Below are 25,417 nucleotides of genomic sequence, written 5' to 3'. Positions count from 1 at the left end.
CTTTGAAGGTGAGGACGGCTACAACCTGGAAAGGTAGGTATTCAATTGTCCACATAGGACTAACCATACGTAGACACAACCAACACCGACAAAATTCCTTGTATGGACGTACTAGATTCCAAAACCAACTTTTCCATCGGAGACAGTCATCAATGTGCTAACCGTTATACCTTATGAACAATCCATGATTCTAGCTTTGCGAAGTGCTGAAAATGCAAATGGCGATAGATCCAGGAGCTACCTACAACCCTAACCCCCAAAAGAAACCTGCTCCTCCACGCTGCGCGGACTTGGTTTTGAACATTCAATACTTCCTTGAATTGACACATAAACACCTGCCTGCTAAGATTACAGAGAAGTGAGAAATCCTACCACAAAAACACCACCCAAAACTCTATTCGGTATCCCCATCATCCAAAACCCACTTCAGCTTGTCTCCTCGAAGAAAAAAAAAACTACCCAGCAAAAATATCCACCACCCCCTCCCACTTCCCCCTAGCCCTCTCCTCCCAATACCCGTCCTTCCCTCCCTTCAACTTCCACACCTCCTCCCCCCCTTGGCCCTCCCCCCCGGCAACCTTGACAAACCACTTGGGCTTATACTCCTCCCCACTCTCCTCCAACACCCGTCTCCTCACCCTCTGCGCCTCCTCCAGCTTCACCTTCCACTCCTCCGCCTGGTCCAAATCCCCTTGCTCCGCAAACCTCTGATCAGGCCTCAACCTCGTATCCGTAGGCGGCAGCTTCCCCTTTTCAATCGGCGTGATCTCGTTCAGACTGGCGGCAAAGGTAGTCATACCATAGGTATTCACCGCGTTCTCGACCAACTGCCCCGGCTTCCAGATTTCCTTGTTTCCCGGCACAACTTTCAGCCCGTTGGTCCAAGTGCCCCCCAACCCAGCACCCAATTTGCTGCCGTTGGGGCCGTACGTCTCCACCTTGACCTCTTCTCCCCTGCCGCCGAAAACACCCTTTGCTACAAACTCGATGACAGCCTTGGCCCCGGTCGTATCATTGTTCACGTTCATGCTCCCAACCGGCTCGACGTATTTCTCACCCATGACCACATTGCGCAAGAAAACAGTGGCAATGGTCCAGCTGTAGTGCTCGTCTGTGCCGTCTGGCAAACGCAAGCTAACCCTTACCCGGCCTTCAGTGGTAATCTCGGCAGATTTACCCCAAAACTTCTGGGACGGAGCCGGGAACTGAGAGAAAGACCACAGCGCACTATCAGCTTGCATAGCCAACCGGACAGGACGATGAGTGACCTTCTCGACAAGAAGCCTGAAACCACCAGGCACTTCTGCCTCGGAACGGACAAGCTCAAAGGTTTCACCAAGGAGTGGGTTAAAGGGCTTGCGAATCGACCTCTCCTTTGCCCTGGTGTTGCTGAACCCAGAGATCGCAAATGCAGTCATGTACAACAACCTGTCCTTGGGGTCAGGATGCTTAGCGGCCGCATCCAAAAGTTGAGCGTACTCGAGCTGTTCAGAAACGCGGTGGAGCAACGACGTCGGCTCGTTGGCAGAAACAGGCATGCTGATCGTGCTAAGATCCTTGCCGACGTTCTTGCGGACGAACGCGATCAAACTTGGGGGCGCTACCTTGGCTGGCGGGATCGTCTTGCGTCTGGTGACTGGTTCCGTGATTGGAAGGGGGATCAATGATTTCGGCTTTGGTGGGAACAGGTTGGCACCACCCTCTGCGTTCTGAGCATAGTCGTCTTCATCTTCAATCGAAGAGACAGACGAGGACTCGTGGATCGATTCCTCAACATCTGATGCCTGGGTATCATCCTCACTATGGTGCTCGATGATCATCAGCTGGTTTGTCGACCTATCCGCATCACCGGCTTCAGCATCAAAGAACTCGTCGACCGTTGAAGCGGACGACTCAATGCTTGCTCTTGGCTGAGCAGATAATTGTGCAGGCAACCGTCGCCGTTTGCTGGTGGCGAGAAGAGTCGAGAACTCCATCACGACTGAATCCAGATCGCTCAACAGCGCGGTGCAATTCTCCAGAGTATTTGGCCCTTCCTGCTGGAGAGCACCATATTGTTTCTTGAACCCATTTTGTGTTGGGGTGCTATGGCCCGATGCTGGTATTGTCAACGAGGAACTGGCAGCTGTCTGGAAAGACTGGGGGGTGAGAGGAGACGCGGCGCCGCTAGCCTTGCGCTTCCAGAAAGACTTTTTATCTGCTGCTGATGCGGTTGTCGGCGGGCCGAAATAACCTTCGGTCTCCTCTGGAAGTGTAGGAGTGCTTGGAGAAAGGTATCCATGGCCGCTAGGTGGCTGCTTTTCGGCAGCCATATCCTTTACCAGGCGCCGAAGAGCATCTCTGGTGCCTACCATCCTGCTGACCAGAGATTCAACTTGCCTCCACTCCCTCTCCTCGTCTTGCGCGCTGTTTGGAATGGTGATATGAGGTACCGGTGCAACTCCCCCCTGACTTTCCGAGGACACTGGTTGAGTGGCAGGCAATTCCACCCCCCGAGCAATCTTGCTTGCCCGTTCCAGCGCCCGTGCCCAATCGCTGAATTCCTTGGCATTCGATGCTTTCAAGTGCCATACCTCAGCTCCAGAGTCAATGGTAATCTCGCGTCTCCTCTCGTCCGCTGCGACCGCAGCCAAGCTAAGCGGAATAGCCCCCCTAAGAGCCGAGGAGTTGCGGTTATGATAGTAAGACAGAGTACAAGTCGTATAGTCCAGAGAGAAGAAACGCTTGGCGTAGCCCTGCCCCTTCTTGCGCCTCCTCTTGAGCAGGACGCCAACATGATAGGAGCTAGACACGCCGCTCTCACTCTTACCGGCAGCGGTAGCTGTGGACAATGCGCGTCCTCGGGTGTGGCTGGGTAGACTGTCGACGGATTCCGAGGCAGCAGCACCGAGCCGGGGGCTGCCATGCTTGCCCAAGCTCGTCCTACTCGCGCTGGCAAGAGGTCCCGCCTGTAGATTGGGTAGATTTCGTGCAGTCTGAGGAGGGGCGCCGGTCGGATATGTTAGAAGGACGAATGTCGCCGTCTTGGATGTTTGCTTCGAGAAGGTATTGTCAAAAACTAGGCCAAACATGCCAGCCTGTGTAACATCGTAGGTGCCGACCGAGACCTTGTCTGCTTCGCATTTTCCATGCCAGTGTATCGGTATAAAGCCCTTTTTGGCGAGCTGATCTTGGGCGGTACTAGCGTCCCTTTTCGCAAAGAGACCGGGTTTCGACTCGGCGACGCCTTCGGTGTGTTGATCGGCAAGCCCTGCATCGTCGGCCAAGGAGGTCAGATTCGTTTCGCCGGTCCCGGGGTGCTTAACAATGCCAAAGTTACTAGGTGAAAAGATTGGATCAGCATAAGGCTTAGGCTGACAATTGGGGCATCATTGGGCTGAGGTATTACATGGACTTCTTGTGAGGTTGCACGCTCCAGGAGATGGTGTGGCCAACATCTACTTTGACCCATCGTACAATGTAGGCCTATTTCGGGATACAAGACAAACTGTCAGCATATATGGAATGGCTAGTGCAAGGCGCGTCAGGTCCGTGAGGAGCGGCAACTTTGACAAATGCCGTAGGCAGAACGGACATACCTTGCTGTGGATTTCCAATTGCTCAATGCCTGCCATGGTGTGCGCTCAAGTGCGCTTTGCCCGTCGGCTAGTGCTAGTCTGGGTGATTACACGGCTTCGTCCGAAGGTTGGTCGAGGTTCAACTCTGGTGGTGTTCGTGGAGTGCCGACGTCACAGAGGTTCATGCGGCGACGGGGTGATGTCTCATTGACCGATCCGATGCCCCGCTAAAGAAGGCCCGCCAGGCAAACGACACAGAACGAGGTTTTGGGTAGGGGGCGCTTGCGCGAGGAGTTGTAGTCAACGTCGAGATGTTTTGAGCTTCCAAAAGTAAATCCGTACAAGTCGGCTAGGGAGAGCGCCGCTAATAAGGTAATTAACTATGACGGGGAAAACTGGAGACAGATGGGGGGGCAGATGGGGGCATGTGGCTGTTGTTTTTTTTGGTAGACATTGCGGCTGTGTCTTTTGCCCAGGTTCTCCCGTCAATTGTCCAATGCCCGCTCAGCTGTCAGCCACCCCTAACCCACCCTTTTGCTCCCCCCCTAAGCGCTCACCCGTCAGCCCTACAGTATAACACCAACCACCATGGGCCAACCCCCGCGGTTTTAAAACGGCTTCCTCGGGTTCGGAGTCACGAAGGCAGCCGTTGGTGCATGGGACCATGATGTTCACGAGTTGTATATTTCCTGCTATTATTTCATATGTATTTCCAAGTGTCAAAACTTGACAGTAAGATCTGGAAGCCGAGTCTCAAGAGTCTGCCCAGCAAGTGCCTTACCATTAGCTCACTTACACCTCGTAAACTTCTTTCGCCAGCCCCAAAGCTTTATGACGCGGCCTCTCAGACTAATCCTAGGCAGCATCCAGATTCCTCAGCCAAGCCATAGCAACAGGATATGCCCAACTGCATTAGTTGGAGTCTTACTCGCATCTTGGCTTATGTGTACAAGGACACAGAAGGCTGGGCTGCCTCGGTTACATAATCAGCATCTTGAAGTTGTAGGAACACTCTTCCTCACACGGGACAGGTTTAACTGACCTTGTGATAGAGGATCGTTCCAGCCGATCAGTTTCCAAATTCTACGAATTTATGTTAATGATTTCAACACCTTATACAAGAGTTGTCCAAAACTTTGAATGACGCGGCTAGAGACCGAACCCTAACCCTAGCCATCACCCTAACCCAAAGCCGGATGCATGTCCCACTTATTTTCCTTCAAAGCTTGGCGTGCAGCATTGCTTGACTTCTCGAAGCTCGCTCGTGCCTGGCGCGACAACTGATAATCCATGCAACAAAAAGTTACCAGCTCACCACCATTGATTCGCGCCCCCGGCCACGGTGACCGCCAACCATTGCAGGCGCATGAATAAAGATTCGTCATAGAAGACGACATCATCATCCACATCGCGATCGATAAACAGCCGCCACAATGTCACGGAGGGACTTCCTTAGCATGCCCGCGCCCGAGAACTACGTCGCTGGTCTCGGGCGTGGTGCCACTGGCTTTACCACCAGATCTGACTTGGGTCCGGCGCGAGAAGGTCCCAGCGAAGACCAAATCAAGGCTGCCGTCGCAAAGAGGACAGCGCAATTGGGACTCGGCGGCGACAATGCGAAAGATGATGACAACGATGATGCCGCTCGATATCAGGATCCAGACAACGAGGTTGGCCTGTTTGCCGGCGGTTTCTATGATAAGGAGGATGAAGAGGCAGACAAGATCTGGGAAGATATAGACGAGAAGATGGCAAGCAGGAGGAGAAAGCAAAGGTTAGTACTCTCCCCTTTTCAAGTCTAACCCAGCGCTTTCCTTCCCACACGTACACCCAAAAGCACTCGGTTTATCGTCTTATACCCTTAGATGAATGGAGAACGAAATACCAACGGTCTACTTTTTGCGAACAGGGAAGCACGAGAAAAAGCCGAACAAGAAGAATACGAGCGACAGAACCCAAAGATTCAGCAGCAGTTTGCCGGGCTCAAGAGAAAATTGGCCGAGCTCACCGACGAAGATTGGGCGAACATACCCGAGGCAAAGGATGCCACCGGCAAGACCAAGAGGGCACGACAAGCGAGGATAGAGAGATTCTATGCTGTGCCCGACAGCGTGCTAGCTGCTGCGAGAGACCAGGGTCAGTTTGGCACGACAGTTGCGGACGATGGGACTGCTACCAGCGCTACTCCCGGAGGAACCGAAACGACGACGGATTTTGCAAAGATCGGTGCCGCCCGCGACAAGGTGTTGAAGGCAAGACTTGAGCAGACATCGCAAACCAGCGGGCTTGCTACGGCAGGTAGCGCCACGAGTCTGGATCCGAGGGGTTACTTGACCTCACTAGCCAGCACCCAAGGTGCAGAGCAGAGTATCGGTGATATTGAGCAGTTCAGAAAGATGTTGAAGTCTGCTGTAGATTCAAACCCCAAACAGGCGTCCAGTTGGATGGCTGCGGCAAGATTGGAGATGACAGCAGGGAAACCGGGTGCCGCCCGCAAGTTGATTGCGGCTGGGTGCCAGCATTGCCCCAAGAATGAGGATATCTGGCTTGAGAATATCAACATCAACGACACTCACAATGCCAAGATTATTGCGGCTGAAGCTATCCGCAACAACCCAAAGTCGGTGAAGCTCTGGGTGGCGGCCATGAAACTGGAGAATGACCAAAGATCACGGAAGAAGGTGATCCGAAAGGCGCTGGATCATAACCCGCAATCCGAGGCTTTATGGATTCATGCGGTGAACCTGGAAGAAGATGTGGAAGATGCCCGCATTTTGCTAGCCAAGGCCACTGAGCTTATCCCCGAATCACTCGACTTGTGGCTGAGACTGGCACATTTAGAGACCCCGGAGAATGCTCGCAAGGTGCTCAACAAGGCCGTCAAGAAGCTCCCCAACTCCCACGAGCTGTGGATTGCGGCCGCTCGCCTGGAGGAGCAGCTTGGTGAGGGTGCAAGACGACCAGTCATGAGGAACGCCGTTAAGTTCTTGGTCAAGCAAAACGCCATGCCCAAGCGTGAAGAATGGATTGCTGAGGCTGAAAAGTGCGAGGAAGAAGGCGCGGTCATCACCTGCAGCAATATCATCGAAGAGACCCTCGGCTGGGGGCTGGACGAGGACGACGACCGCAAGGAGCTCTGGATGGAAGATGCCAAAGCCAGTGTCAGCCGCGAAAAGTACGCCACCGCCCGGGCGATATACGCCTATGCTCTTCGTGTCTTCCCCAACAGCAAGAGCCTTTACCTCGCCGCCGTTGACCTGGAGAGAGAGCATGGCAACAAGGATGACCTCTGGAACGCGCTTGAAAAAGCCGTCGAGGCCTGCCCTCACCAAGAGACCTTCTGGCTCATGCTGGCCCGCGAAAAGGCAGGCGAGATTAACGAGGCTCGTCGCGTTCTGGCCCGTGCCTTCAAGCAAAACCCCGATAACGAGGACATCTGGCTTGCGGCTGTCAAGCTTGAGGCTGACAACGGCTTTATCGGTCAAGCCCGCGACCTGCTCAAGACTGCCCGGCAAAACGCCCCTACCGATCGTGTCTGGATGCGTTCCGTGGCCTTTGAGCGCCAGCTAGGCAACAGCGAAGCCGCCCTTGACCTCGTCATTGATGCACTCCGCCTCTTCCCTAACGCTCCAAAGCTTTGGATGATGAAGGGGCAGATTTACGAGGACATGGACCAGCCGGCGCAGGCAAGGGAGGCATATGGTGCCGGTGTCCGCGCCGTTCCTTCGTCGGTCCCCTTGTGGCTTTTGTACTCCCGTCTGGAGGAGCGCCTCAACAACGTGGTCAAGGCCCGTTCCGTCCTCGACAGAGCAAGGCAGGCAATTCCCAAATCGGCGGAGCTGTGGACTGAGCTCATCCGTCTTGAGCGTCGCGCCGGTAACATCACTCAGGCCAAGACCCTCATGGCTACTGCCCTGCAGCAGATGCCCAAGAGCGGTCTCCTCTGGGCGGAGAGGATTCTTCACCTGGAACAGCGAACCCAGCGCAAATCGCTGCTGGCGGAGGCGATGAAGAAAGTGGAGAACGACCCGGTGCTGATGGTGACGGCGGCGTATATCCTCTGGAAAGAGAGGAAACTCGAGCAGGCGGATAAATGGTTTGAGAGAGCGCTGAAGCTGGACACGGACCATGGGGATACGTGGGCGTGGTATTACAAGTTTTTGCTGCAGCATGGGACGGAAGAGAAGAGGGCTGGGTTGGTGAGCAGGTGTGTTTTGGCGGAGCCGAGACATGGGGAGTATTGGCAGCGGGTGGCCAAGATGCCGAAGAATGCGGGGAAGGGTACGGAGGAGATGTTGAAGTTGGTTGCTGCTTCTTTGCCGGAGTAGGGTACTGGAGGAGTGTTGTAATGTTGAATTGGTTTGGGGACATGGGACGGGATTAGGGTACGTATGGATAGGATAATGATATCAATTGATCGATCAACTTGAGATCAAATTCAAACAAAACTAGAAAACCCCGAAAACCTGAAAACACCCAGTTATCAAAACCCCCAAACATGACTGTTGTGGTTGTATAGATATCGCTGACGCGACCTTCATATCATGTTGATAAACGAAGAAACCAGTTCCGTTCGCCCTCCCCTTCCATTATCATACACCTCCTACCTCCTCCTTTCATTATTAAGTAGTTGATAGGTTGAGCTTTACTTGCTCCCGAACCACGAGCTAAGGTAGCTCTTGCTCTTGGCGGCCTTCTCCTCGACCGTCCGATCAAACTCGTCAATCTTCTTGAGGGTATCGGCCTTGGCTTGTTTGGCGATGGCCTCGGCTTCGTGCTTGGCTTGGCTGAGGTCGCGGTTGACGGTGGTTACCTTTGCATTGTTAGTGTTTTGATTTTAAAAAAGGGGCGAGAACGAGGGAGGAAAACATACAGCAGAGTCAATTTTGGTGCCGACCTCGTGGCCGAGGCGGGTGCCTTCTTTCTCGGCCTTGTGGGTTGTGTGGGTTGGGTAGTTGGTGGGAATCTTGGATTCGAGTTTGGCGGCGGCGCGGTGGGCGTCGCCTGAGGGGGAAGTTAGTATCAGGGGTAGATGATGGGGTGGGTGGTGTAGTGATGGTCGGACGTACTCTCAAACTGCTTCTCGGCTGCTCTGGGGTTGCCGCCGGCGCTGTAGAGGTAGTAACCAATGCCTGAGGCGGCGAGGGCACCGAGGGCGAGGGGGGCGCGAGACTTGGACATTTTGATTGTGGTTGTTTGTAAAGTTTATGTGGTTTTCTTGGTGAAGTGGAAGCTGTCGAGCGTTGTTGCTTTTGATGGGATGGGAGCTGTGTCTTGTGTGAAATCTGATTGATGAATGGAAGTTGGAGGTCAAAGAAGATGGGTGGTTGTGGTATTTCAATGCACTTGGGGGAAGCAAGCAGCCAGTTGTTACTTGGTTTGCTACCTCCCTATTCGTTCCCGGTTACACCTCATGGCACGTTTTTCTGCTCTTTTGTCTGGTACCAAACTGGGACTTGTTGGAGAGAGCTCTTCATTCACGGGTCATGCATGACGTAGGCGAGGGGCAGTTCGCGGTCGAGAGGTCCGTTGCGGTGGGGCCACGACCACTGCCGCTGCCCCGCTTGGGGATGGGGTCCACTGTATTCGAGATTCAGATTTCAGACATGGAAAGACTCTTTGTTGACACTGCGGATATCATTTTAGTAGACAGCTCTACAGTGCTTGTTGAATCCTTTGATACATTGTCAGATTTTGGGGTTATTTCATGTTTTGTAGCCACCAGCTATACATCAGTTGCTCTCTCAGACAGTGTTCTTCAGCCCACTATAAAGATGCAAAAGCACGAGCCAGCCTGGGGGGCTTGGCATCAAACTGGCCAGGGCACCACCGCTAACCCAACGACATTACATCATGGCGCAGGCGAAGCTTCCAGTTCAGCTTCACACGCTTCTCTCGACAAGCACACTTCAATTCTCCAGTTTGGTTTCCATCAGGGACCCCTAATTATGCCCATTGTCTCAAATCGCATGCCTTAGTCTTGAATTGCACCTGCGTGGAGCCTTTTCCTGAGGAGGACACCCCTGTCGATTCTTCGATCTCTACACGTACGCGCCAGCTCCAACACAAACTTCTGTCCAAGGCACCAGCGCATTGCATCAAACATCTCCACGAACCCCAACAAAGCGCCCCAGCTATAGCCGTCGGCCCCGTGTTCTTCGTTTTGTCAATGTATTTTTGCGGACATAGGGATCTGAAAGAAGGCGGCGGTACGTCATGCTTTTGGTAAAGGGGTAGTCATGCCGAGAATAAAACATCACCGCTCGTCGCGTCGCGTGCCCCCGCCCAAAGATAGCGACTTCGACCACGAGATCAACCTCGTTGACAAGTCCGAGGCCGAGGACGACTCCATCGGGCCTCCTACTGCGGGGCCGTCTTCGTCATTGCAGGACTCAACACGGGAGTCAGCACTAGGGGTATCTGATCGTGAGAATGGTGATGCCAGCAATGCGCGAGTAGGTGTAGCAGACGAGGAGGAACGCCCGCGCCCCTCCATCCACATCAATGGTACGCCCACGTTGTCATATCTTTTCTGAAGAGCAACACTAACAGCTTGTAGAGCCTATACCATTACGGGAAGACGTCGTCGACGCTGTCAACGCTGGGACAGCAAGGAGGAAGAGTGTGAGCAAGAAAAAGGCGCCTGAGTCGGCAATCGAGATTCTCTACGAGAACCAAAGAGGCGGCTTCCTCTGCGGGATACCTCTTTTCTCCTCCAAAGCCCTGGGCAACTTGGACCCAACAGCATGGACGAACTACGCCCACAAGCCCAGTCCGACAGATATACACACAGCTCAGGTGCCCGATCCTAGCTGGGAGTGGGCTTGGCCGGAGTGGAAAATCAACAAGGACGACAATGTCGACGATGAGGGCTGGGAGTATTCGTTTGCATTTTCTAAGAAGTTTTCATGGCACAAGGCGAGATGGTGGAACTCGTTTGTTCGTCGTCGAGCATGGATCAGGAAACGGGTCAGAAAAGATTCCGGGTACATTGCACAGGACCCCCAAATGCTCAATCCCGAGTACTTTTCCGTTCGACCGTCGTCAGAAATGAGTCGTGAACGCGAACGCGAACGCAGCTCGAGCAGGATGAGTAAACGGACTGCCAGCCCCCGAGGCAGCAGACTTAGCATGAGCTCAACGAAATCAGGTGGTGCTGAACAACCAGACGACATCGAGCATGTTGGCGATCTTCTGGCCGTACTGCGGACATCCCGAATCGACCGGGAAAAGATCGAGGCAGTGGACAATTACCTCGAACATGCACAGGAAGACCTGGCAGGGCTACAGAAGGTGATGCACGAGATCATGTCACTCTTTGTATTTCAGGCCTCGAGGAGGGTCTTGCTGACGAGATTGACCGAGATCCATGATCAAACGGTGGCACAAAGCAAGAAGAAAGGCAAGGACGAAGATGGAGAATTACAACGGCGGGCGAGGAATCTCGCCGACGCAGTCAAGCATGCAGATGAGGAGGTAAGAAAGCTTGAGTACTGGAGCGACGTCAAGGGAATGGCTGAGGAGGGCGATTCGACAGGAGCAGTGGATCATCGAAAGGGGTGGGATCCGTCGTGGCAAGGCGTTGATAAATCCGGCCCTTCAGAGCCAGCTCCTCCAAACGGCGAGACCAAAAATTGAGGTCATGATGGTTTCATGGGCGTGGGTAATATCGTTTGGGAATAGCAATACCGGCATGGGAGAACTGGAGTTCAATATTGATAATGAAAATACCCCCTTTTTCTGTTGAAAGAGAGCAATTATGCTAGCACAGTGTCCTTGCAACTTATTTGTCACTGTGTTGAAAGTGGGGCAGCCGGTGCGGCTGCGGGCGGGACAGGATTGTTGCTCTTGAATTTTTTTGACAAGAGTGACAAGCTCCAGCTTGCTGAGACAGCAGCAACCACGGCACCACGACGACGACGATTGCGACTGCGACGACGCCGGCGACTGCAGCATTTACAGAGATCGGAAGGCCCGGATATTGAACCCCCGGCCGGCCGAATGCTTCCGCCATTCGACATGCCACATCCATAGCAAATGAGCCTGGGAGTCACGCAACCTTGGAGGGCCTGGTCGCAACGCTCACGGATTCCCCGGTTCTACTGGTCCTCCTCGGCTGCGATTGTCCCATTTTCCGGATACCAGAGAGCCTTCTTCCACGCCGGCCGCTCGAACCTTGCCAAAACCACCCCGAAGCCAGCAAACAATGCACGCCCGAGTGCTCATGCCTCCGCCAAGGCCGCCGCCACTAAGAATGCACAGAACTTGGTGAGCCGGTTGGAGATTCTGCCATACCAACCTCACGGGGCGATTCCCGTTACTGTCGACTATCTAGGCACCAACCCAAGCTGGGGATCTCGACAGAAACAAGCCTCGAAGCACCGCGCCGCTCTCAAAGCAGCACAACATATCGACGAGCGTCACAAGCGGGTATCAGACTGGCGTCTCATTCTCGAGACTCTGTTGAAGCAGACTCCTATTCTTGATCACGACATTCTTGTGGTCAAGGTACGACTTCCAGATGACGGCTTCAAGCGCTTGGAAGACGACTTTCATGACAACTTTTGGGATATTTGTTCGCGAACAGGATGTCGGATGAGGTTATACACTACGACAAATAGGAAACGAACGGGGTCGGTACCATCCGTGTGGGAGAGTGGGCTAAAAGGGTTGGAATGGAGTGCTACACAGGAGAAGTTTATCCTGATCTTTGGTGGGCTTGATAACGTCACAGCGGCCTATAACGGGGTTGTTCGCGCAGTGAAGGGTGGCATTCTCGTTGGAACTCGAACCGAGGATAATTGGGAAGACCTGCTGCAGCTTTCACCGAAGACAGTGGAGGAGCTGTCTTTGCGAATCGCGGGTCCCAAAGCCAAAGACTCGAAGCAGAGAAAGGACAGCACAACGGAGATGCAGTTCAGGAAGCCCGTCTCGCGTCCCCGTGAACTAGCGAGGTTTCATGAAATTCACCCAGAGCCATATCGCCTCGCGGTTAGGGCAGATCAGATTCCACCCTTGGAACCTGGCGAGATTTGGACCAAGGCTTCTTTCCTGCGTTACGTTCGCCGACTCGTGGGTGGCCAACTGACGCCTGGTGAGCACCGCTTCTTATACGGGAATGAGGTTGATGAACAGGCCACACATGTGGATGTCGTTGTCCGCCAGCTGCAGCGCGCTTTTTATGATGAGGAGTGCGTTGATGCAGTTTCGCTTCCCGCCCTCAAAGACGCTCTTCGATATCTCGCCCAATCACCTCATGGATCCCGCTTCACCCATGTGCCAGGCGGGCTGGTACGCCGCGTGAAGTCTTTAGGTCTTAAACTCGATGCCGATGTTTTCAACTGGGTTGCCCAATTCGCAGTCAAATCCAAACACCTCCGAGCCTTCCAGCGGACGCTCGGTGCGATGGTTCGAGAAGGGCATGCGCCAAACTTCAAAACTTGGTTTCTTTTCTTGCGAATAATCAAGGCCGAAGACGTCAGGCGCTACGTTCTGCGGGCGATGAACACGAAGGGTTATCTTACTGACTCAGAATGCATGCGCCGGATATACGCAGAGATGGCTGGCCTCGACCTGCACCGGGCTCTTGAACTGAAGCAAGATTTTCAGTCTTTTCTTCAGAGCCAGCGCGACCTTTATGGTCCCGATTGGCGCCTGACGGTCTGGATCGGGAATATCTTGATTCACAAGTACGGCACCTCAGGGCAGCTCAACAACCTCTTTCAGGTTCTTGAGGCTATGATTGCTGCTGGAGAAAGGCCGGATATAATTACGTTGAATACAATACTCTCCCATTGCCGGGACCAGCGGAAACTCGGCTTGGCGAAGTCGACCTTGGAATTCTTTTCCAAGCACAGCCTGGCACAGCCAGACGAGATCACATACCGGCTGCTCTTCTCGATGGCCTGGACATCCAGGCGCCTCCACCTGACTACCTACATATTCCGTCATGCCGTCCTCGCCGGGTTTGACTCACATCTGATGAGATCCCGCGTCGCGACGCTCCTGAAGGCGACCTCGCCTGATTTCACAGAGTACCTGGGATTCTCTACTTTGCCTGAAAAGTGGGTACAGGCAGGTCGTTTCGTTCGAAGCAAACGACATTTGGCCAAGATTTTAGTTCTGGAAAAGTCGTTGATCCAGAGGGGAGTTTCCAGAGTGGAACGGTGGAAGCAGTGGCTGAACAAAGAGACGGCAAAGGTCTGCCTGTCAAAGCCCGACATCTACAAACGGCTGTTGCTATCTGACTTTCGCCGTCATGATTATTGGAAACATCGGGCATCAGCGGCACCCACCAACGATATCCGCTCTTTCTGGGACTGGTCAAAAACGGCACATCTCTCTCTCAGGCCGAGATTTTCACTTTGTGAGATGATCAAGCGGGCTACAGCCAAGGATGAGGCCCTGCTCAAGGCGGCGAGGAAAAATAGGTGGTTTGTTTTTGAGGCGAGGGAGCTGCTGGCCGTGCGCCGGGGGAAAAAGCCTGGGGTTCCAGGTCGCGGTGCAATTCACGTGCAGAAAGATGAGCCTAAGATCCAGCAACCGAAACCGCTGGCGGCACGGGGGGAAAGGGAGAGACGGAGGAAGGAGCTGAGGTCAGGGCAATCCAAAAGAGATACACCCGGGAGGAACGTGAGATTATAGAGGGGCAAAGGCCACTCGCCGCGAGGAGGGCAAGGGCGAAGCGGAGGGCAATTTTGAGAGGGAGGATGAAATCATAGATGAGAGAAGACGATTTTGGTTGGCCAGGCCTAGAAAGGGCGAGTTTTATTGTATTCTAGCCGGCTGCTGGACGTGTATTATACCACTACTCTTGACATAGAACATAACATCAGGAAGGTGCATGATGGGGTAGAGAATCATTATTCGAGTATATGACGGGGGAGGTATTGTATAGTATATAAAACTAACAGAGTGCATTAGATATTGACGAAGTTAAGGGTCTGCAGTGTGTGTTTGTCTTTTGGGTCTTGTACATATCCGTTTTGTTTTTTGAAAGAGGTGATAAGCAACGCGGTAATATATTTCCATTACATCAAGACTTGTTAAGGTACAATCGGCTTCTTTAGCAGGTATCTCATACGAAGACGAAGAAAGACACCATGGGCAGGTAGTTACCTACACCAAAAGCCCATCTCCTCGGCGTTTCAGTCAAAGAATTTACTTACCCGAGCAATATACAACTGTTCCGGTGGGTAGCTTTGCTGTGGATTTATTGTGAAGTTTTACGTACACCCATAGTAACGATCGAGATCATAAACACAACACGCCAAGTGGAAGCTGTTGGCTGGAATAAGGATATGGCAAACATGGTATTCACTTTAAGGGGGGGGGAAGGGGGGCGGGCTACAACGATGGAGATGAATACCTTCCCCGTAGTGGTCGTTACGAGAGTTGCCTGTTGACGGGGCTTCATTTTATTTAAAGGCGTATGATAGGTTAGTTTCTTCTGTAACCGAGATTCACCACGATTTTACACTTGCACACCAGCCCGAGAGCAGCCTTGATGATTTCGAAAATACTGATATCATGATTTCAAATATGTTGTGCCTCGGTTTATGCACTGTTCATGATGTACATGAAAAAAAAAGCCAGGCCGACGATCTGTTGACCTGGGTAATTGATTGCAAGGTATCCGATACCTCTTTTTGGCCGCGCGCGCTTATTTTCTCATTCTGAACGTCGGTTGATGTTTGTGAGTGTGGGTATGAGGAATCACAACATTGTATCATGTAAAAATGAGGCATGTGCGGATGTGGTGTCTGTAAGTAGGCAAAGCAGGGAGATATTCTGGGAGGTTGATTATTGATGTTTGGGTGGTTTTGCATTACGGGATGATCAAAGGTATCACGTATGTCGTGGACAGAATAACTGACGCTGCAAAATACTGAACAATACCTTTGAAGAGACAGTTGATAGGCCTGGAAAGATGGCTTATAGGTCTTGAAGGATAGCAATTCTGTCCAGGACATTGTCTATATACACAGTTTGGGACGGGAAAGGGGGGTCTACAGGGTAAGAATTTGTTCTCATTCACAGGCTTGCGATTGATTTCTCAGTTGGCCGAGTAGAAATGCCGAGAGAGCCACAACGATGGGAGGCTGTCCGGCAGTCTGGTGATAGAGGAGGGTGAAACATCGTGACGGTGTATATTGACTGGACAGACCTGATCTCACCGAGTTCAACACGAACTCAAGATTAAATATGCCTCGACAATTGTTGGATTGTCGTCGACCTGCCATAAGGTGGATACCTGTCCAGCCTCGAGCTTGATTAACCAGGAGTCCTCGTTGGGCTGAGTCAGTGGTGCTACCCAAACCTCGAGGCGCCTAGTATAAGATAGGTAGCATAACCCGGTGAAGATATCCCTGTTCTTGCTGTTGAGCATGTGTGGTGTGAGGTGGTGTGAGAGTATTGGATAGAGGTGTGAAGCAAAAGATACATCGGGTTTTTGTACCTACCTTCATTTGTCTGTCGTTGACTCATCTCCGTTTTCTCCGTCGTTGCTGGCGATATTCGGCGATCTGTATACTGCTTCTGAAACTGTGCCCGCTTTCTCGGGAATCTCACAGGCACAATATCTCGGACTGCGCCGGGGAAGGAGCCGGAGAGAGTCGTCACGCAATCACCGTTGTATTACGGCGCTGCTTCTGGTCGATATGTGGTTTTTGATTGTGGTTGGCCCAGCTCCAACAACCAGCTAATCTAAGAGTCCCAAAGAAAACTCTACCAAGTAGGCTGCCATGTGGTTGATGAGACGTCACGAGCCTGACGAAGTGGACACGGTGGACCAAGCAGGATTCCGGCTCTTCAGCTGGGTAGGGTCAGCTAGACTTGGGATGTGTTTGCCTAAGGCGAGTGACTCTTATGATCCTCATCATGAGACAGAGGACGGAGTCTAAGGATCGCGCAAACAAGACGCACGGTCGGGGGTGGACGACGCCTTTGCGGAGGATTCCTCAGGATCGCAACCGTTCCGTTTCGTCTCGTCCCGTCCCGTACAAGATGCTGACTGTTTCGCTAATGCCCATCTCTCCACGCCGACTCATGCGAGTCTGGCTTGGGCAGTGCAATCGGGAGTCTGAATATGTGCCTTGCTATGGCCCTGTGTGTGACCATCCAGTTGGACCTGAGGGCAAACCAAAACTGTTCGGTGCCAGAGACATTCCTCGTACCGGTTATTTTGCTGCTATTCTCATCGTCTTTGCATGTAATATCACGCATCCATCTCACTTGAGAAAGAGGTGGTGTCCCATGACACCGCGAGGGCAGGACGGAAGACGTCAGGGTGTCAGAAAAGGCCCCCCAGGTGGTCACAATTTACCCCCTATTGAAAGAGAGCCGACGGTTGGCTAAGAAAGCCTGTGGGGTCCAGTCTCCTGCATACAAGAGGTGATCTCGAAGTCAGACCGGACAGCTTCATCGGATATGGTATGCTCGACACCGACTTCGATGTCAGCAACCACACACAGTTCGATGGGTATCCATGGTGGCCATCAACCCAGAAAGGCACAGGAGCAATACTCGCTGCCGAGTGTCTTTTCGTATTGTACCGCGACAAAAGGACCTCTCTGTGGATTTGCAAGGTGAAACGTGAGTTTACCGAGTTTGCTGGGAACGTGGGGGCGGGTTGGGGGCCAAAAGGCAGCTTTGCCCCTTGAACTAGGCATGACAGTTGGGTTCAAAGCCAACTCGAAAGGCCCGACACAATGTGAAAAGACTCTGTGCCGCATCTCAAGGCATTTTAAAGAATCTGGGGTAGTAATCGCCACAGTCTCTCTGCGCCCAAATCTGAAACCGTCCGGATTCCGGCACTGTGTGGCATGAGCCCTCAAGACTGGGCGACAGTATACCACACGGCGATGGGTTCCTGTAAGCGCAGGAGAGATGAATATCGAGAAGCTGATGTTGGGAACCTCCTTGTACGGCAGAAGGCAGACCGAGCAGCAACCCGAGAGGGGGTCCTGATGGTGGCTTGTAGAGTTTGTGCGACATAAGACGGGCATCTATGAGTGCGGATGAAGCTTAATCTGACGCTCATTTGATTGTTTCTAGTCGTTTTGAAGTCACACTTTCCTGTATACACTGTGGCACTTAACGGGAGGCAGACTATGTTTTTCGGTCAGTTACCATGTATATCCCTTGGTCCGAATCATGGCCATGGCTCACAGCCACTCAGAAATTACTCACAAAGGCTCGTGTTGGCAGAAGAGATATAAAAGTGTTCGGCGATATCATGGATGGGGGCTGGAAATGAGCCCAGAATCTCGCATCTCATCTCAACGGCGTCGACAACATAACCGATGAACGTTTGCTGTGGTGGGGTAAGATAGATTGCAGCTTTGCACCTTCCTTGTTTCTGTCGAGCTTCTTGGGAGGTTGGCTCTTTCACATGGTCAGCATCAACAGCACCCAAGGACTGCTGCCTGATTTTGATGCCTGATTGGGTGCTAGCCGACCAAGCAAGCAATTGTAAATGCACTCACTGGCAGCAACTAAAGTTTAGTGGGGGAGACTGCCAATAATGAAACACAGCAAGAAGAGGCTACTGCGAACATTTACATCTTCCGTCTCCTAATTCCTGCCGGCGATTCCGTTTCCACTTTCGACGTCACTGATGCTCCATTTGTTGAGCGACCGAGTCAACGACGACAGCGAATAGCTGCAGCCGTCAGCCATCGCGAGGCTGTGTTGCGACCGTCCTATCGAGCCGATTCCTGATTGGACCCCAAGACGAAAGGCCGCAAGACATGCAGCACTGCGGGCTCGTCAAGCCAGCCTGGTTGGCCCGCTCCCGAGCCCCGTCGGTCAAAACTCCGTTTGTCCCCGCATGCCGCGTCCCAGAGCTCCCCGGTCGGCATCCAAAGACCACTAGGGCTCCATCGTGCCATCATCACCATGGGCCCGGCGCCGGCAAAGGATGATTAGGGTTCCCGAAAAGATCGTGCCGCGCAGTGGGGTCAGGCATATCGCAAGGTTGAATTGAAACTCGAAAGCACGCTGACACTTCGCACACAGGTGTTGGCGATGAGTTTGAAGTTCTTGCGGTGGATACGAGCCACATACAGTAGCAACCAGCAACGGGAAGGGGACCGAAGGGATTATGGGACCTCGTTTGGGCGGCCCTTTCGGTGAGTGCTGTCTTGATGTCGTCATTGACAGGAGTACTCTCTACGCATACCGTCGTCGTCCCGAGACAGCCGAGTCATAATTGCCGTCTCCATGGCCGATAACCCCTGGTTTGGGTGGAAGACATTGATGTTCTGATGCCCTTCCGCGTTACAACCTCAGGTGATTGCCCAGATGGTAGGCAGGCGACCACTAGGAAATACACTCTGCGCACGCAGGACTCCAGCGCTGACAGGAGCGGCCGATCCTTGAAATCAAACTAACCAAACTAACCACCAAAGTGTCAGGCAATAGTATGCTGTCCGTCCTCACCGTCCCCAGCCGCCTTTTCGACATTTGGTGATGTGGTACACACATGGTGGATGGTGGAGCTGTGGTAAAAGGCCGACTGGTGGAGGTAGAGGGGCACATCCCCCACCGATCGCAAGATCGAACCAGGGTTCCAGTCCCAGGGTGACGGTCAGGGAGGGCAGCCACCATCTGCAGCATCGCATTGGCCACCATTGGGCGAGGTACGGCTGAAGCGCCCGTTGTGACAAGATGATATCAACAATAGCCCTAAAACTCGGGTGCTGACGAGATCCAACTGCTAAATCCAGTATCTTTGGTATCGATGTCCGTCATGCCATTCTGTAGCCGGACTAGGGGAGGGAGCACCCACACAGGATGACTGCAGATTTAGCCATAGCAGAACAGAAGACCGTCAGGGTTCCGGTCGACATTCCGTACCACGCCCAATGACCGAGTTGAGCGGCATCCTCCCGGCCCCACGGTCAAGCCCCCCGACTCCGTGATCCGGACCGGCGCCAGGAAACAGAGGCCGCCATGGCAGCGGCGGTTTGTTTCAAGAAACATTGACAGTCTTGGCGGTGAGCACAGGTTCCCGCACGCCAATCAGATGCTCCCGTCCCTGGTCCCTGTCCCGTTTCTACGATCTCTTCTTGGCACGACCGTTTCAACTCGCTTCGTTGCGGATGGATTGGGCTGTTCGCTCTGATATCATATGCTGGTGATGATCTCTCGTCAGTAGTAGAGAAATCACTAGTGAAGTCGTTAGCATCCTTGTCTATACTGACCCACCCAGATAACCGGGAGACAACCCCGGGTCAGTTGTTCGTACAACACACCATCTGATTCTCGGACCTCAAAGTCAACTACCTTAACTTAGTACTCCATCATGGGATCGAGAGAATTCATCAACTTCCCCCACTGCTACACAATGAACTCGAACTATCTTTGGAGACGCCTTACTGGTTTCCTCGTTACGAGTTTCGAAGGCGTGGTGCCTGGTCAGCCACACCACCCCCGAAACCCCCGCTGAGGCTTGTACACTGCACGCCCCATCGACATACAGGATTCAGATCTACGCCGCACCCACAATGCTCTGCGGCTCTCGGTGCGGTTCAGCAAATAGACTGCTGATGTGGGAGTATGTGACGGACCGACTTCCCAGGTCAAGGCCCAGCGCATGACGATGGTTGATTCCTTACCTTACTTGCCGACGGGAGGGACCGCTTTGAAGGAGCAGAAGGACCGCCGCCTAACTCACGGCCGGGAACGGCTCCGCGGGTGTGCCTTGGACTCTCACGGCAAGGTCATCGTCGAACTGGCCTGCCAAGAACAGGATAGCTGATATCGCCGTCCCTGCTGCGAGGATGCCCAGCTTGCTCCACAAGTCGAATGATGGACGGAACTTGTCTCGGTTGCTATTGCAACTCGGCGTTGCGTGTTTGAACAGTTGAAAGGACCTCGAGCTGAACGCGGCGTCAACTGCGACATCTGCTTCCTGAGTTGCTTGGAAAAGCCGGAGTGCGCAGCGGCCCACCTAGATCCGGGACCTTTGATGATCAGTCGTCGATATTGCTTGCATAGCTTACCGAACAAAAAACCACGCTGGAAGTTGTTGGAGTATGTATGTATTCGGCCAATGCTGCTGTCGTGGCACATTGATGCCTGCAGCAGTAGAGTTGACCCGACGCAGGCAATGTTGCTCCGGCAGGTCCCAAGATCTGATTATCGATCGCTGGAGCGCGCTTGCATCACGCTGCAGTACTTTGTCTCCTGCAGTGGCTCCCGCTGTACCTCACTACTACCCACCATCACCAACACCACACCGCGCCATACAACACACACCGAGTCTGATGCACTGGTTCATGCTGGCCGTCATGAAAAAAGACGCATCAGCAAATACGCACAGCACAAGCAGCTCGCGTGTTGTTTGCGAAAATGGAACCTCAGGCATGACGGGAGTGGCCTATGTGGCTTTTGACGTCAGCGTCTCGTTCTGTGTCCTGTGCCCTAATGTATCTGCCAATTCTGGAAGCAAGCTCTAAGACGGCAGATGGCACACACCAATTCAATCAAGGGCGGCGGTGACCTTGTCGTCCGGTACCCGCGAAACTCGACACTAGAGAGGGAGTCACGCCGCAATAACGGGCTTCCCCGGCACTGCAGTCAGATTGCCGCGCTCCGTTATGATGCTTGGGCTCCGTTTAGTTGGGGGCTGGGGGGTGAGGTGTCGCTGTACCCTCCAGGAGCTATCCCTGCCGGCCAACCGCTAGTACTGCGACTTCGTACCAGCAGAACCCACCCACCTACCGTCAATTTCTGTCGCACCTGCGTTCAACAGGACTGCGAAGTCTCCCAAACAACACCTGCACCCTGCACCATGACATGCACCTTGTGCATCCGCCAGAGAACACCATGCCAAACAGAGCCATGTACCGGTTCATGGACCACCCAACAACGGTCCCTGCGCCCTCTTCCGTTGCGTTAGTCTGCATGGCTCTATGCTGGAGTCTGGTTACTGAGGGCGAGGTGTGAGCTACTATCCCTATCCTTCCCCTGGCAGCAGGTGGTGATTGCTGCCTTCACGCCGCAGACGCAGGTCCCCTCCAAACAACGGCTGGAGACCTTCGACAGGCTCCTACGCCTATAAGGCTCCTACGATGTCCTCTTTCGGTCTGGAGATGATGAGTCGAACATTCACAACTGGCTTGCATGAAGGTGTATTGCCTAATTACTCATTTCTCTTGTTCTGTTGCTTGCCTTGCGTTGCCATTCGCTTCGCACTCTTCTTGCACACCTCGAATTCGGGCTCTGCCACCCCTTTGGTATTGCTCCTATATTTATTTTGGCCTTCGCTCTCAGGAATCTCGTGCACTTTCACTCGACCCCTCTACACAAGTTCGCACACCAAGCCTTGGTTTTCGATAGTCAGATACACATCAGATCAGATCAGATCACACATCCCATCACAGCAACCCCACCGCCACCTCCCGCTCCGGCAGTCAACGCCCTCTGCACGGACGACACCTCCTACCCCCAGCATACATACAGACACTCACACTCAGTCTCAAGCTCAAGTCAGCATCATGTGCTACCAGTTGATCGAGCGGTACTCATCTTGCCGCTGCTTGTACTACCAGCACGCCATCGACCGTTGTGCGGCATATGGTCGTGTAGGCCACACAATCCAGCAGAGGACGATATTGGTTGGGTACGCCTGCGCGGATCACACAGCACACTCCAGCGGATATGACGACTACGGATACTCCCAGTATTCCGACTCGGGCTACCACTCCCACGGCCAGGGATCACACAAAAGCTCACACGGCAGCCGGTACCGATGAAAAGTTGTGTCTTCGACAATAGGCTGCCGTTCCTCGCATTCACCACCACTGGTACCTTTTGAGTATGAAGATTGGGTCTCTTATCTCTACTCATTCCGAGAACGGGCTCCGGCACCAACCCAACCATTCTCTCGGCTTTCCTATCTCTTCGTGGGCCACGATCGATTGATGTCAACATCAGCCCCGCCTGCTTTTCTCTAAGCGGCAAACAAGACTCAACATCTCGCCCATGTCGCTCAATTTCCCCTACGGACGAATGCACCACCAACGGACAGGCAGTTCTGTTATCGAAGACGAAGGAAAACACCAAGGGACACCGCACCTCACACTGGGCTCCCCAAGACATTTTACCATGACTTGAACGCTACAGGCTCAGCAGAGCAATAGAGCCTCGATTTTGGCTCAGGAGTTATTTGGCTTTTACGGCAACTTGGGTTTCGGCAATCTAGAAGCATAGCGTCTGCATTTTTCTACTGTACTACGACACTCGAAACAACACGATTGTACAACACCCCTCATCATTTAGACACCAGCATTTTCTTTTCGATTTTCTTCATTCTATGGAAGATGTCATGTTATGGATGCATATGGGTCACGATACCAGGCGTTTGGGCAGAGGGCTTCCGGGCAACCGGAACATTTTGGCTTGGGTTTTCTTCTTCTTTTGGTTTTCATGGTTTGATCACATTTCGGAAAGCGTTGGCGAATGTTTCTGTATTTTTATTTGTGTGTTTTTATCTTGTTTCCTTACATTCAAGTCGGCTGTTTTGTTTCCCCTTCCAAGTCATGTTTTCATGTTTGATGCATATGACAATACTCTCTTGTTATTTCTTAGTTAATTCCTGCTCAGGAGCAGCGGGCAAGATGGTACCGGAGGAAACTGTTACAACGGGAGGGATTTTGCGGGACTCTGGAAGCCTTTCATTACTACTCGCGCAGTCAGATAGATTATTCTTGCCAGGCCGGCTTAGCACCTCTGGCGGGATTCCAGGGGTTGCAGATCCTGGACGATAGCTGTTGAATAGCATTAGGAAATATCAATAACTACCTACGTACAGTGAACCAAAGTGCCGTGATGTCAGGATAGGATTGAGGTTTCCGACGCTAGCTGTTCCGTCAGATTCGAAGGCATGTCACCCGATTCGATCTAAGATGAGGCGGTCCCAGCTACGGCTCATCATGGCGGGGATCCTTGTATCGGCTTTTACATAGAGGCACGACCATCATGGTCCCCAAGGCGGAATTCACTTCAACACACTGGCAGCAAAAGCAAGCATCACATGACGATTCAATAGTTGGGCGGTAGTGTCTGTAGCTTGCTGCTAATAATGAGTTGCAAGCCAAGACATGTGTTGTCACCCCTCCCCCTCCCAATCGGACGTTTTGGTAGATCTCGTCTCCACCCATGTTGGCACCGTTTCCTGCAGCAGCCGATTGGCCTTTTTCCTTTTTCTGTTTTTATTAGCAGACTGTTCAATGAGAGCTCGAAGATTCAAGGACAATGAGACAATAGAAAATGCTGTGCACACCCTCTTCCATGCTGGAAGAGCCGAAGAGAAAAAACGTTGAAGAGTTATTCATGGCGGGGGTGACAAAGCCCTGCTCCCATCCCTGCCCGTCAGCACTTTAAGCTCAAAAGGGTGCAAGCGAAGCGTCGGCCGCCAATCAGGCGTCCCGGGTGCCTGGTACGATAAAAATAGAGGGGTGCCCCCCGCGGCGCCCTTTCGTTGGCTCAGGACGAGGAAACTCCCGCTTTAGGCAAGTGGTGGGGTCCAAAAATACCAAACCGGAGGGGCACCAAGCTTTCTCTCTCTCACGCTTGGCTCGATTTTGCATCTCAACAGATGATGCTTTTTTGCAAAAAAGATATCTGACGGCGCTTATTTCGCATAGTTTGTAAGCAGGTTGTCAATCATCAACACCGACAGCTCCCAACATCACCACCGTTTCGATTCTTGCTGTCTCCGTTATGATCAAGGTCAAGGGTCGGACCAGCATTAACGAGAAGGAGGCTTGGAGGAGCTGTTAGCCCATCCGACCCGAGTATCGGCCCCGGGGTTGCCCACCGAGCAACGGTGAATCTCTCGCCTCTCCCGCAGGCGTTTTTCCCTGTCCAGTCCTGCCATGACATCGTCAATGCGCTCCAGCCCTTGAATTGTGGCCCGACGGGCTGGTTTTGATCGACCGAGTGTGCATGCGCTAATCGACCATTTCTGGCGGCCCTCGTGAACCTACCCGGCACCCTTTCTCAGCTGCCCACCACCCTTACCCACACCACCTCTTCGAAGATCATAGGACTTATGATCATCATCACACAAAGCATGATGGCTGTTTCCATGCCTTTCTATGCTATTTACCGATGAGTATTTGCTGGGTCAATCCCACACCACCCACACTCCTCCCGCATAATCTACTCAACCGCAACCGTTTTGGGGCGGATTGGATGGGTGGCAGTCTGACAGCTTTCTGACAGAAATATCATATAGTACCCCCCGACGTCACCAAAAGTGCCGAAAAGGGTGAGAAAACCGGGTCATGCATAGAAGCTTCTGCTAGCTGGGAGCCTTTTAGTAATATTTTTACCGGCTGGATGGGCGATGGGTTGCGCTGCAGTGCACCGTACCTTGCGTCTTGCGTCAAGCCCAGGCTGCCACTGCTTTTCCTCTCGAGAGACCACCCCTCAGCGCCGCAATCCCACAGCCGAGACGACCCGAGAGTTGCGACGTGCATATCCCATACAGCAAAAAGATGGGATGAAAATGGAGAAACGAGCGAGCCTATCCGCACACAGCGTTATGAAGCTTCCCCCCTCTTTTTTCCCCTTCTGAGCGACCCATCGAATACCCGCCGCAGCCGCAGCCGCGGCCGCAGTGGTGTTCCTCTTCATTTCTTTCCCCTTGCATGGGTTTACTCGGGCAAATCAGCTTTTTTATCCTAACCCTGCTCTTTCCCCCCCCCCCCCAGAATGGTGATTTTCTTTTGGATTGATTTGGGAACACAACGACTTGATGGGTGTGGTCCCCCTCCCCTCTTCATGTACCAGTACATTTGCAACTTCAAAACGGAGCGAGTTCCACTCACACACTTACACGCACACAC

At 52.9% G+C, this 25,417-nt stretch overlaps 7 protein-coding genes across 7 annotated transcripts; 5 read left to right on the top strand and 2 right to left on the bottom strand.

Annotated features, from left to right (window-relative positions):
- Nucleotides 1–183: 183 nt before the first annotated feature.
- On the bottom strand, nucleotides 184–4,270 carry OSH3 (Oxysterol-binding protein 3). Its single transcript, XM_062886958.1, has 3 exons — nucleotides 3,579–4,270; nucleotides 3,389–3,465; nucleotides 184–3,318 (listed from the first exon to the last, which is right to left on the bottom strand). The coding sequence occupies exons 1-3, from the start codon at nucleotides 3,612–3,614 to the stop codon at nucleotides 456–458; spliced, it is 2,976 nt and encodes a 991-aa protein (XP_062746721.1). The 5' UTR covers nucleotides 3,615–4,270; the 3' UTR covers nucleotides 184–455.
- prp1 (U4/U6 x U5 tri-snRNP complex subunit Prp1) lies at nucleotides 4,199–8,047 on the top strand. Its single transcript, XM_062886957.1, has 2 exons — nucleotides 4,199–5,331; nucleotides 5,467–8,047. The coding sequence occupies exons 1-2, from the start codon at nucleotides 4,991–4,993 to the stop codon at nucleotides 7,883–7,885; spliced, it is 2,760 nt and encodes a 919-aa protein (XP_062746720.1). The 5' UTR covers nucleotides 4,199–4,990; the 3' UTR covers nucleotides 7,886–8,047.
- QC762_200670 (uncharacterized protein) lies at nucleotides 7,981–9,186 on the bottom strand. Its single transcript, XM_062886956.1, has 3 exons — nucleotides 8,627–9,186; nucleotides 8,431–8,561; nucleotides 7,981–8,370 (listed from the first exon to the last, which is right to left on the bottom strand). The coding sequence occupies exons 1-3, from the start codon at nucleotides 8,736–8,738 to the stop codon at nucleotides 8,203–8,205; spliced, it is 411 nt and encodes a 136-aa protein (XP_062746719.1). The 5' UTR covers nucleotides 8,739–9,186; the 3' UTR covers nucleotides 7,981–8,202.
- QC762_200660 (uncharacterized protein) lies at nucleotides 9,137–11,195 on the top strand (the record flags this gene model as incomplete). The annotated part of the gene is made up of 2 exons (XM_062886955.1): nucleotides 9,137–10,064; nucleotides 10,117–11,195. The coding sequence occupies exons 1-2, from the start codon at nucleotides 9,797–9,799 to the stop codon at nucleotides 11,193–11,195; spliced, it is 1,347 nt and encodes a 448-aa protein (XP_062746718.1). The 5' UTR covers nucleotides 9,137–9,796.
- Nucleotides 11,196–11,594: 399 nt separating this feature from the next.
- Nucleotides 11,595–14,201, top strand: QC762_200650 (uncharacterized protein; the record flags this gene model as incomplete). Its single annotated transcript, XM_062886954.1, has 1 exon — nucleotides 11,595–14,201. The coding sequence occupies one exon, from the start codon at nucleotides 11,595–11,597 to the stop codon at nucleotides 14,199–14,201; it is 2,607 nt and encodes an 868-aa protein (XP_062746717.1).
- A 3,688-nt stretch (nucleotides 14,202–17,889) lies between these two features.
- On the top strand, nucleotides 17,890–19,029 carry QC762_0031180 (uncharacterized protein; the record flags this gene model as incomplete). The annotated part of the gene is made up of 3 exons (XM_062883234.1): nucleotides 17,890–18,516; nucleotides 18,576–18,688; nucleotides 18,981–19,029. Exons 1-3 carry the CDS (start codon nucleotides 18,478–18,480, stop codon nucleotides 19,027–19,029), a joined length of 201 nt encoding a protein of 66 aa, XP_062746716.1. The 5' UTR covers nucleotides 17,890–18,477.
- Nucleotides 19,030–22,060: 3,031 nt separating this feature from the next.
- On the top strand, nucleotides 22,061–22,318 carry QC762_200645 (uncharacterized protein; the record flags this gene model as incomplete). Its single annotated transcript, XM_062886953.1, has 1 exon — nucleotides 22,061–22,318. One exon carries the CDS (start codon nucleotides 22,061–22,063, stop codon nucleotides 22,316–22,318), a length of 258 nt encoding a protein of 85 aa, XP_062746715.1.
- Between the last annotated feature and the right edge of the window lie 3,099 nt (nucleotides 22,319–25,417).

The sequence above is a fragment of the Podospora pseudocomata genome (assembly GCF_035222375.1).
Source record: "Podospora pseudocomata strain CBS 415.72m chromosome 2 map unlocalized CBS415.72m_2, whole genome shotgun sequence".
NCBI classification, from domain to species: Eukaryota; Fungi; Ascomycota; class Sordariomycetes; order Sordariales; family Podosporaceae; genus Podospora; species Podospora pseudocomata.
This window is presented reverse-complemented; position numbering and strand designations above follow the sequence as displayed.

What these genes read in the sequence shown, in the direction of transcription:
- QC762_200670 (XM_062886956.1), bottom strand. Translation starts at nt 8,738, where the DNA reads ATGTCCAAGTCTCGCGCCCCCCTCGCCCTCGGTGCCCTCGCCGCCTCA. An exon ending in AGCCGAGAAGCAGTTTGAGA is followed by an intron (nt 8,562 to 8,626) that starts GTACGTCCGACC and finishes CTTCCCCCTCAG; the next exon opens with GCGACGCCCACCGCGCCGCC. An exon ending in GCACCAAAATTGACTCTGCT is followed by an intron (nt 8,371 to 8,430) that starts GTATGTTTTCCT and finishes AACAATGCAAAG; the next exon opens with GTAACCACCGTCAACCGCGA.
- prp1 (XM_062886957.1), top strand. Translation starts at nt 4,991, where the DNA reads ATGTCACGGAGGGACTTCCTTAGCATGCCCGCGCCCGAGAACTACGTC. An exon ending in AGCAGGAGGAGAAAGCAAAG is followed by an intron (nt 5,332 to 5,466) that starts GTTAGTACTCTC and finishes TTTTGCGAACAG; the next exon opens with GGAAGCACGAGAAAAAGCCG.
- OSH3 (XM_062886958.1), bottom strand. Translation starts at nt 3,614, where the DNA reads ATGGCAGGCATTGAGCAATTGGAAATCCACAGCAAG. An exon ending in AATTGGAAATCCACAGCAAG is followed by an intron (nt 3,466 to 3,578) that starts GTATGTCCGTTC and finishes ATCCCGAAATAG; the next exon opens with GCCTACATTGTACGATGGGT. An exon ending in CAACCTCACAAGAAGTCCAT is followed by an intron (nt 3,319 to 3,388) that starts GTAATACCTCAG and finishes CTTTTCACCTAG; the next exon opens with TAACTTTGGCATTGTTAAGC.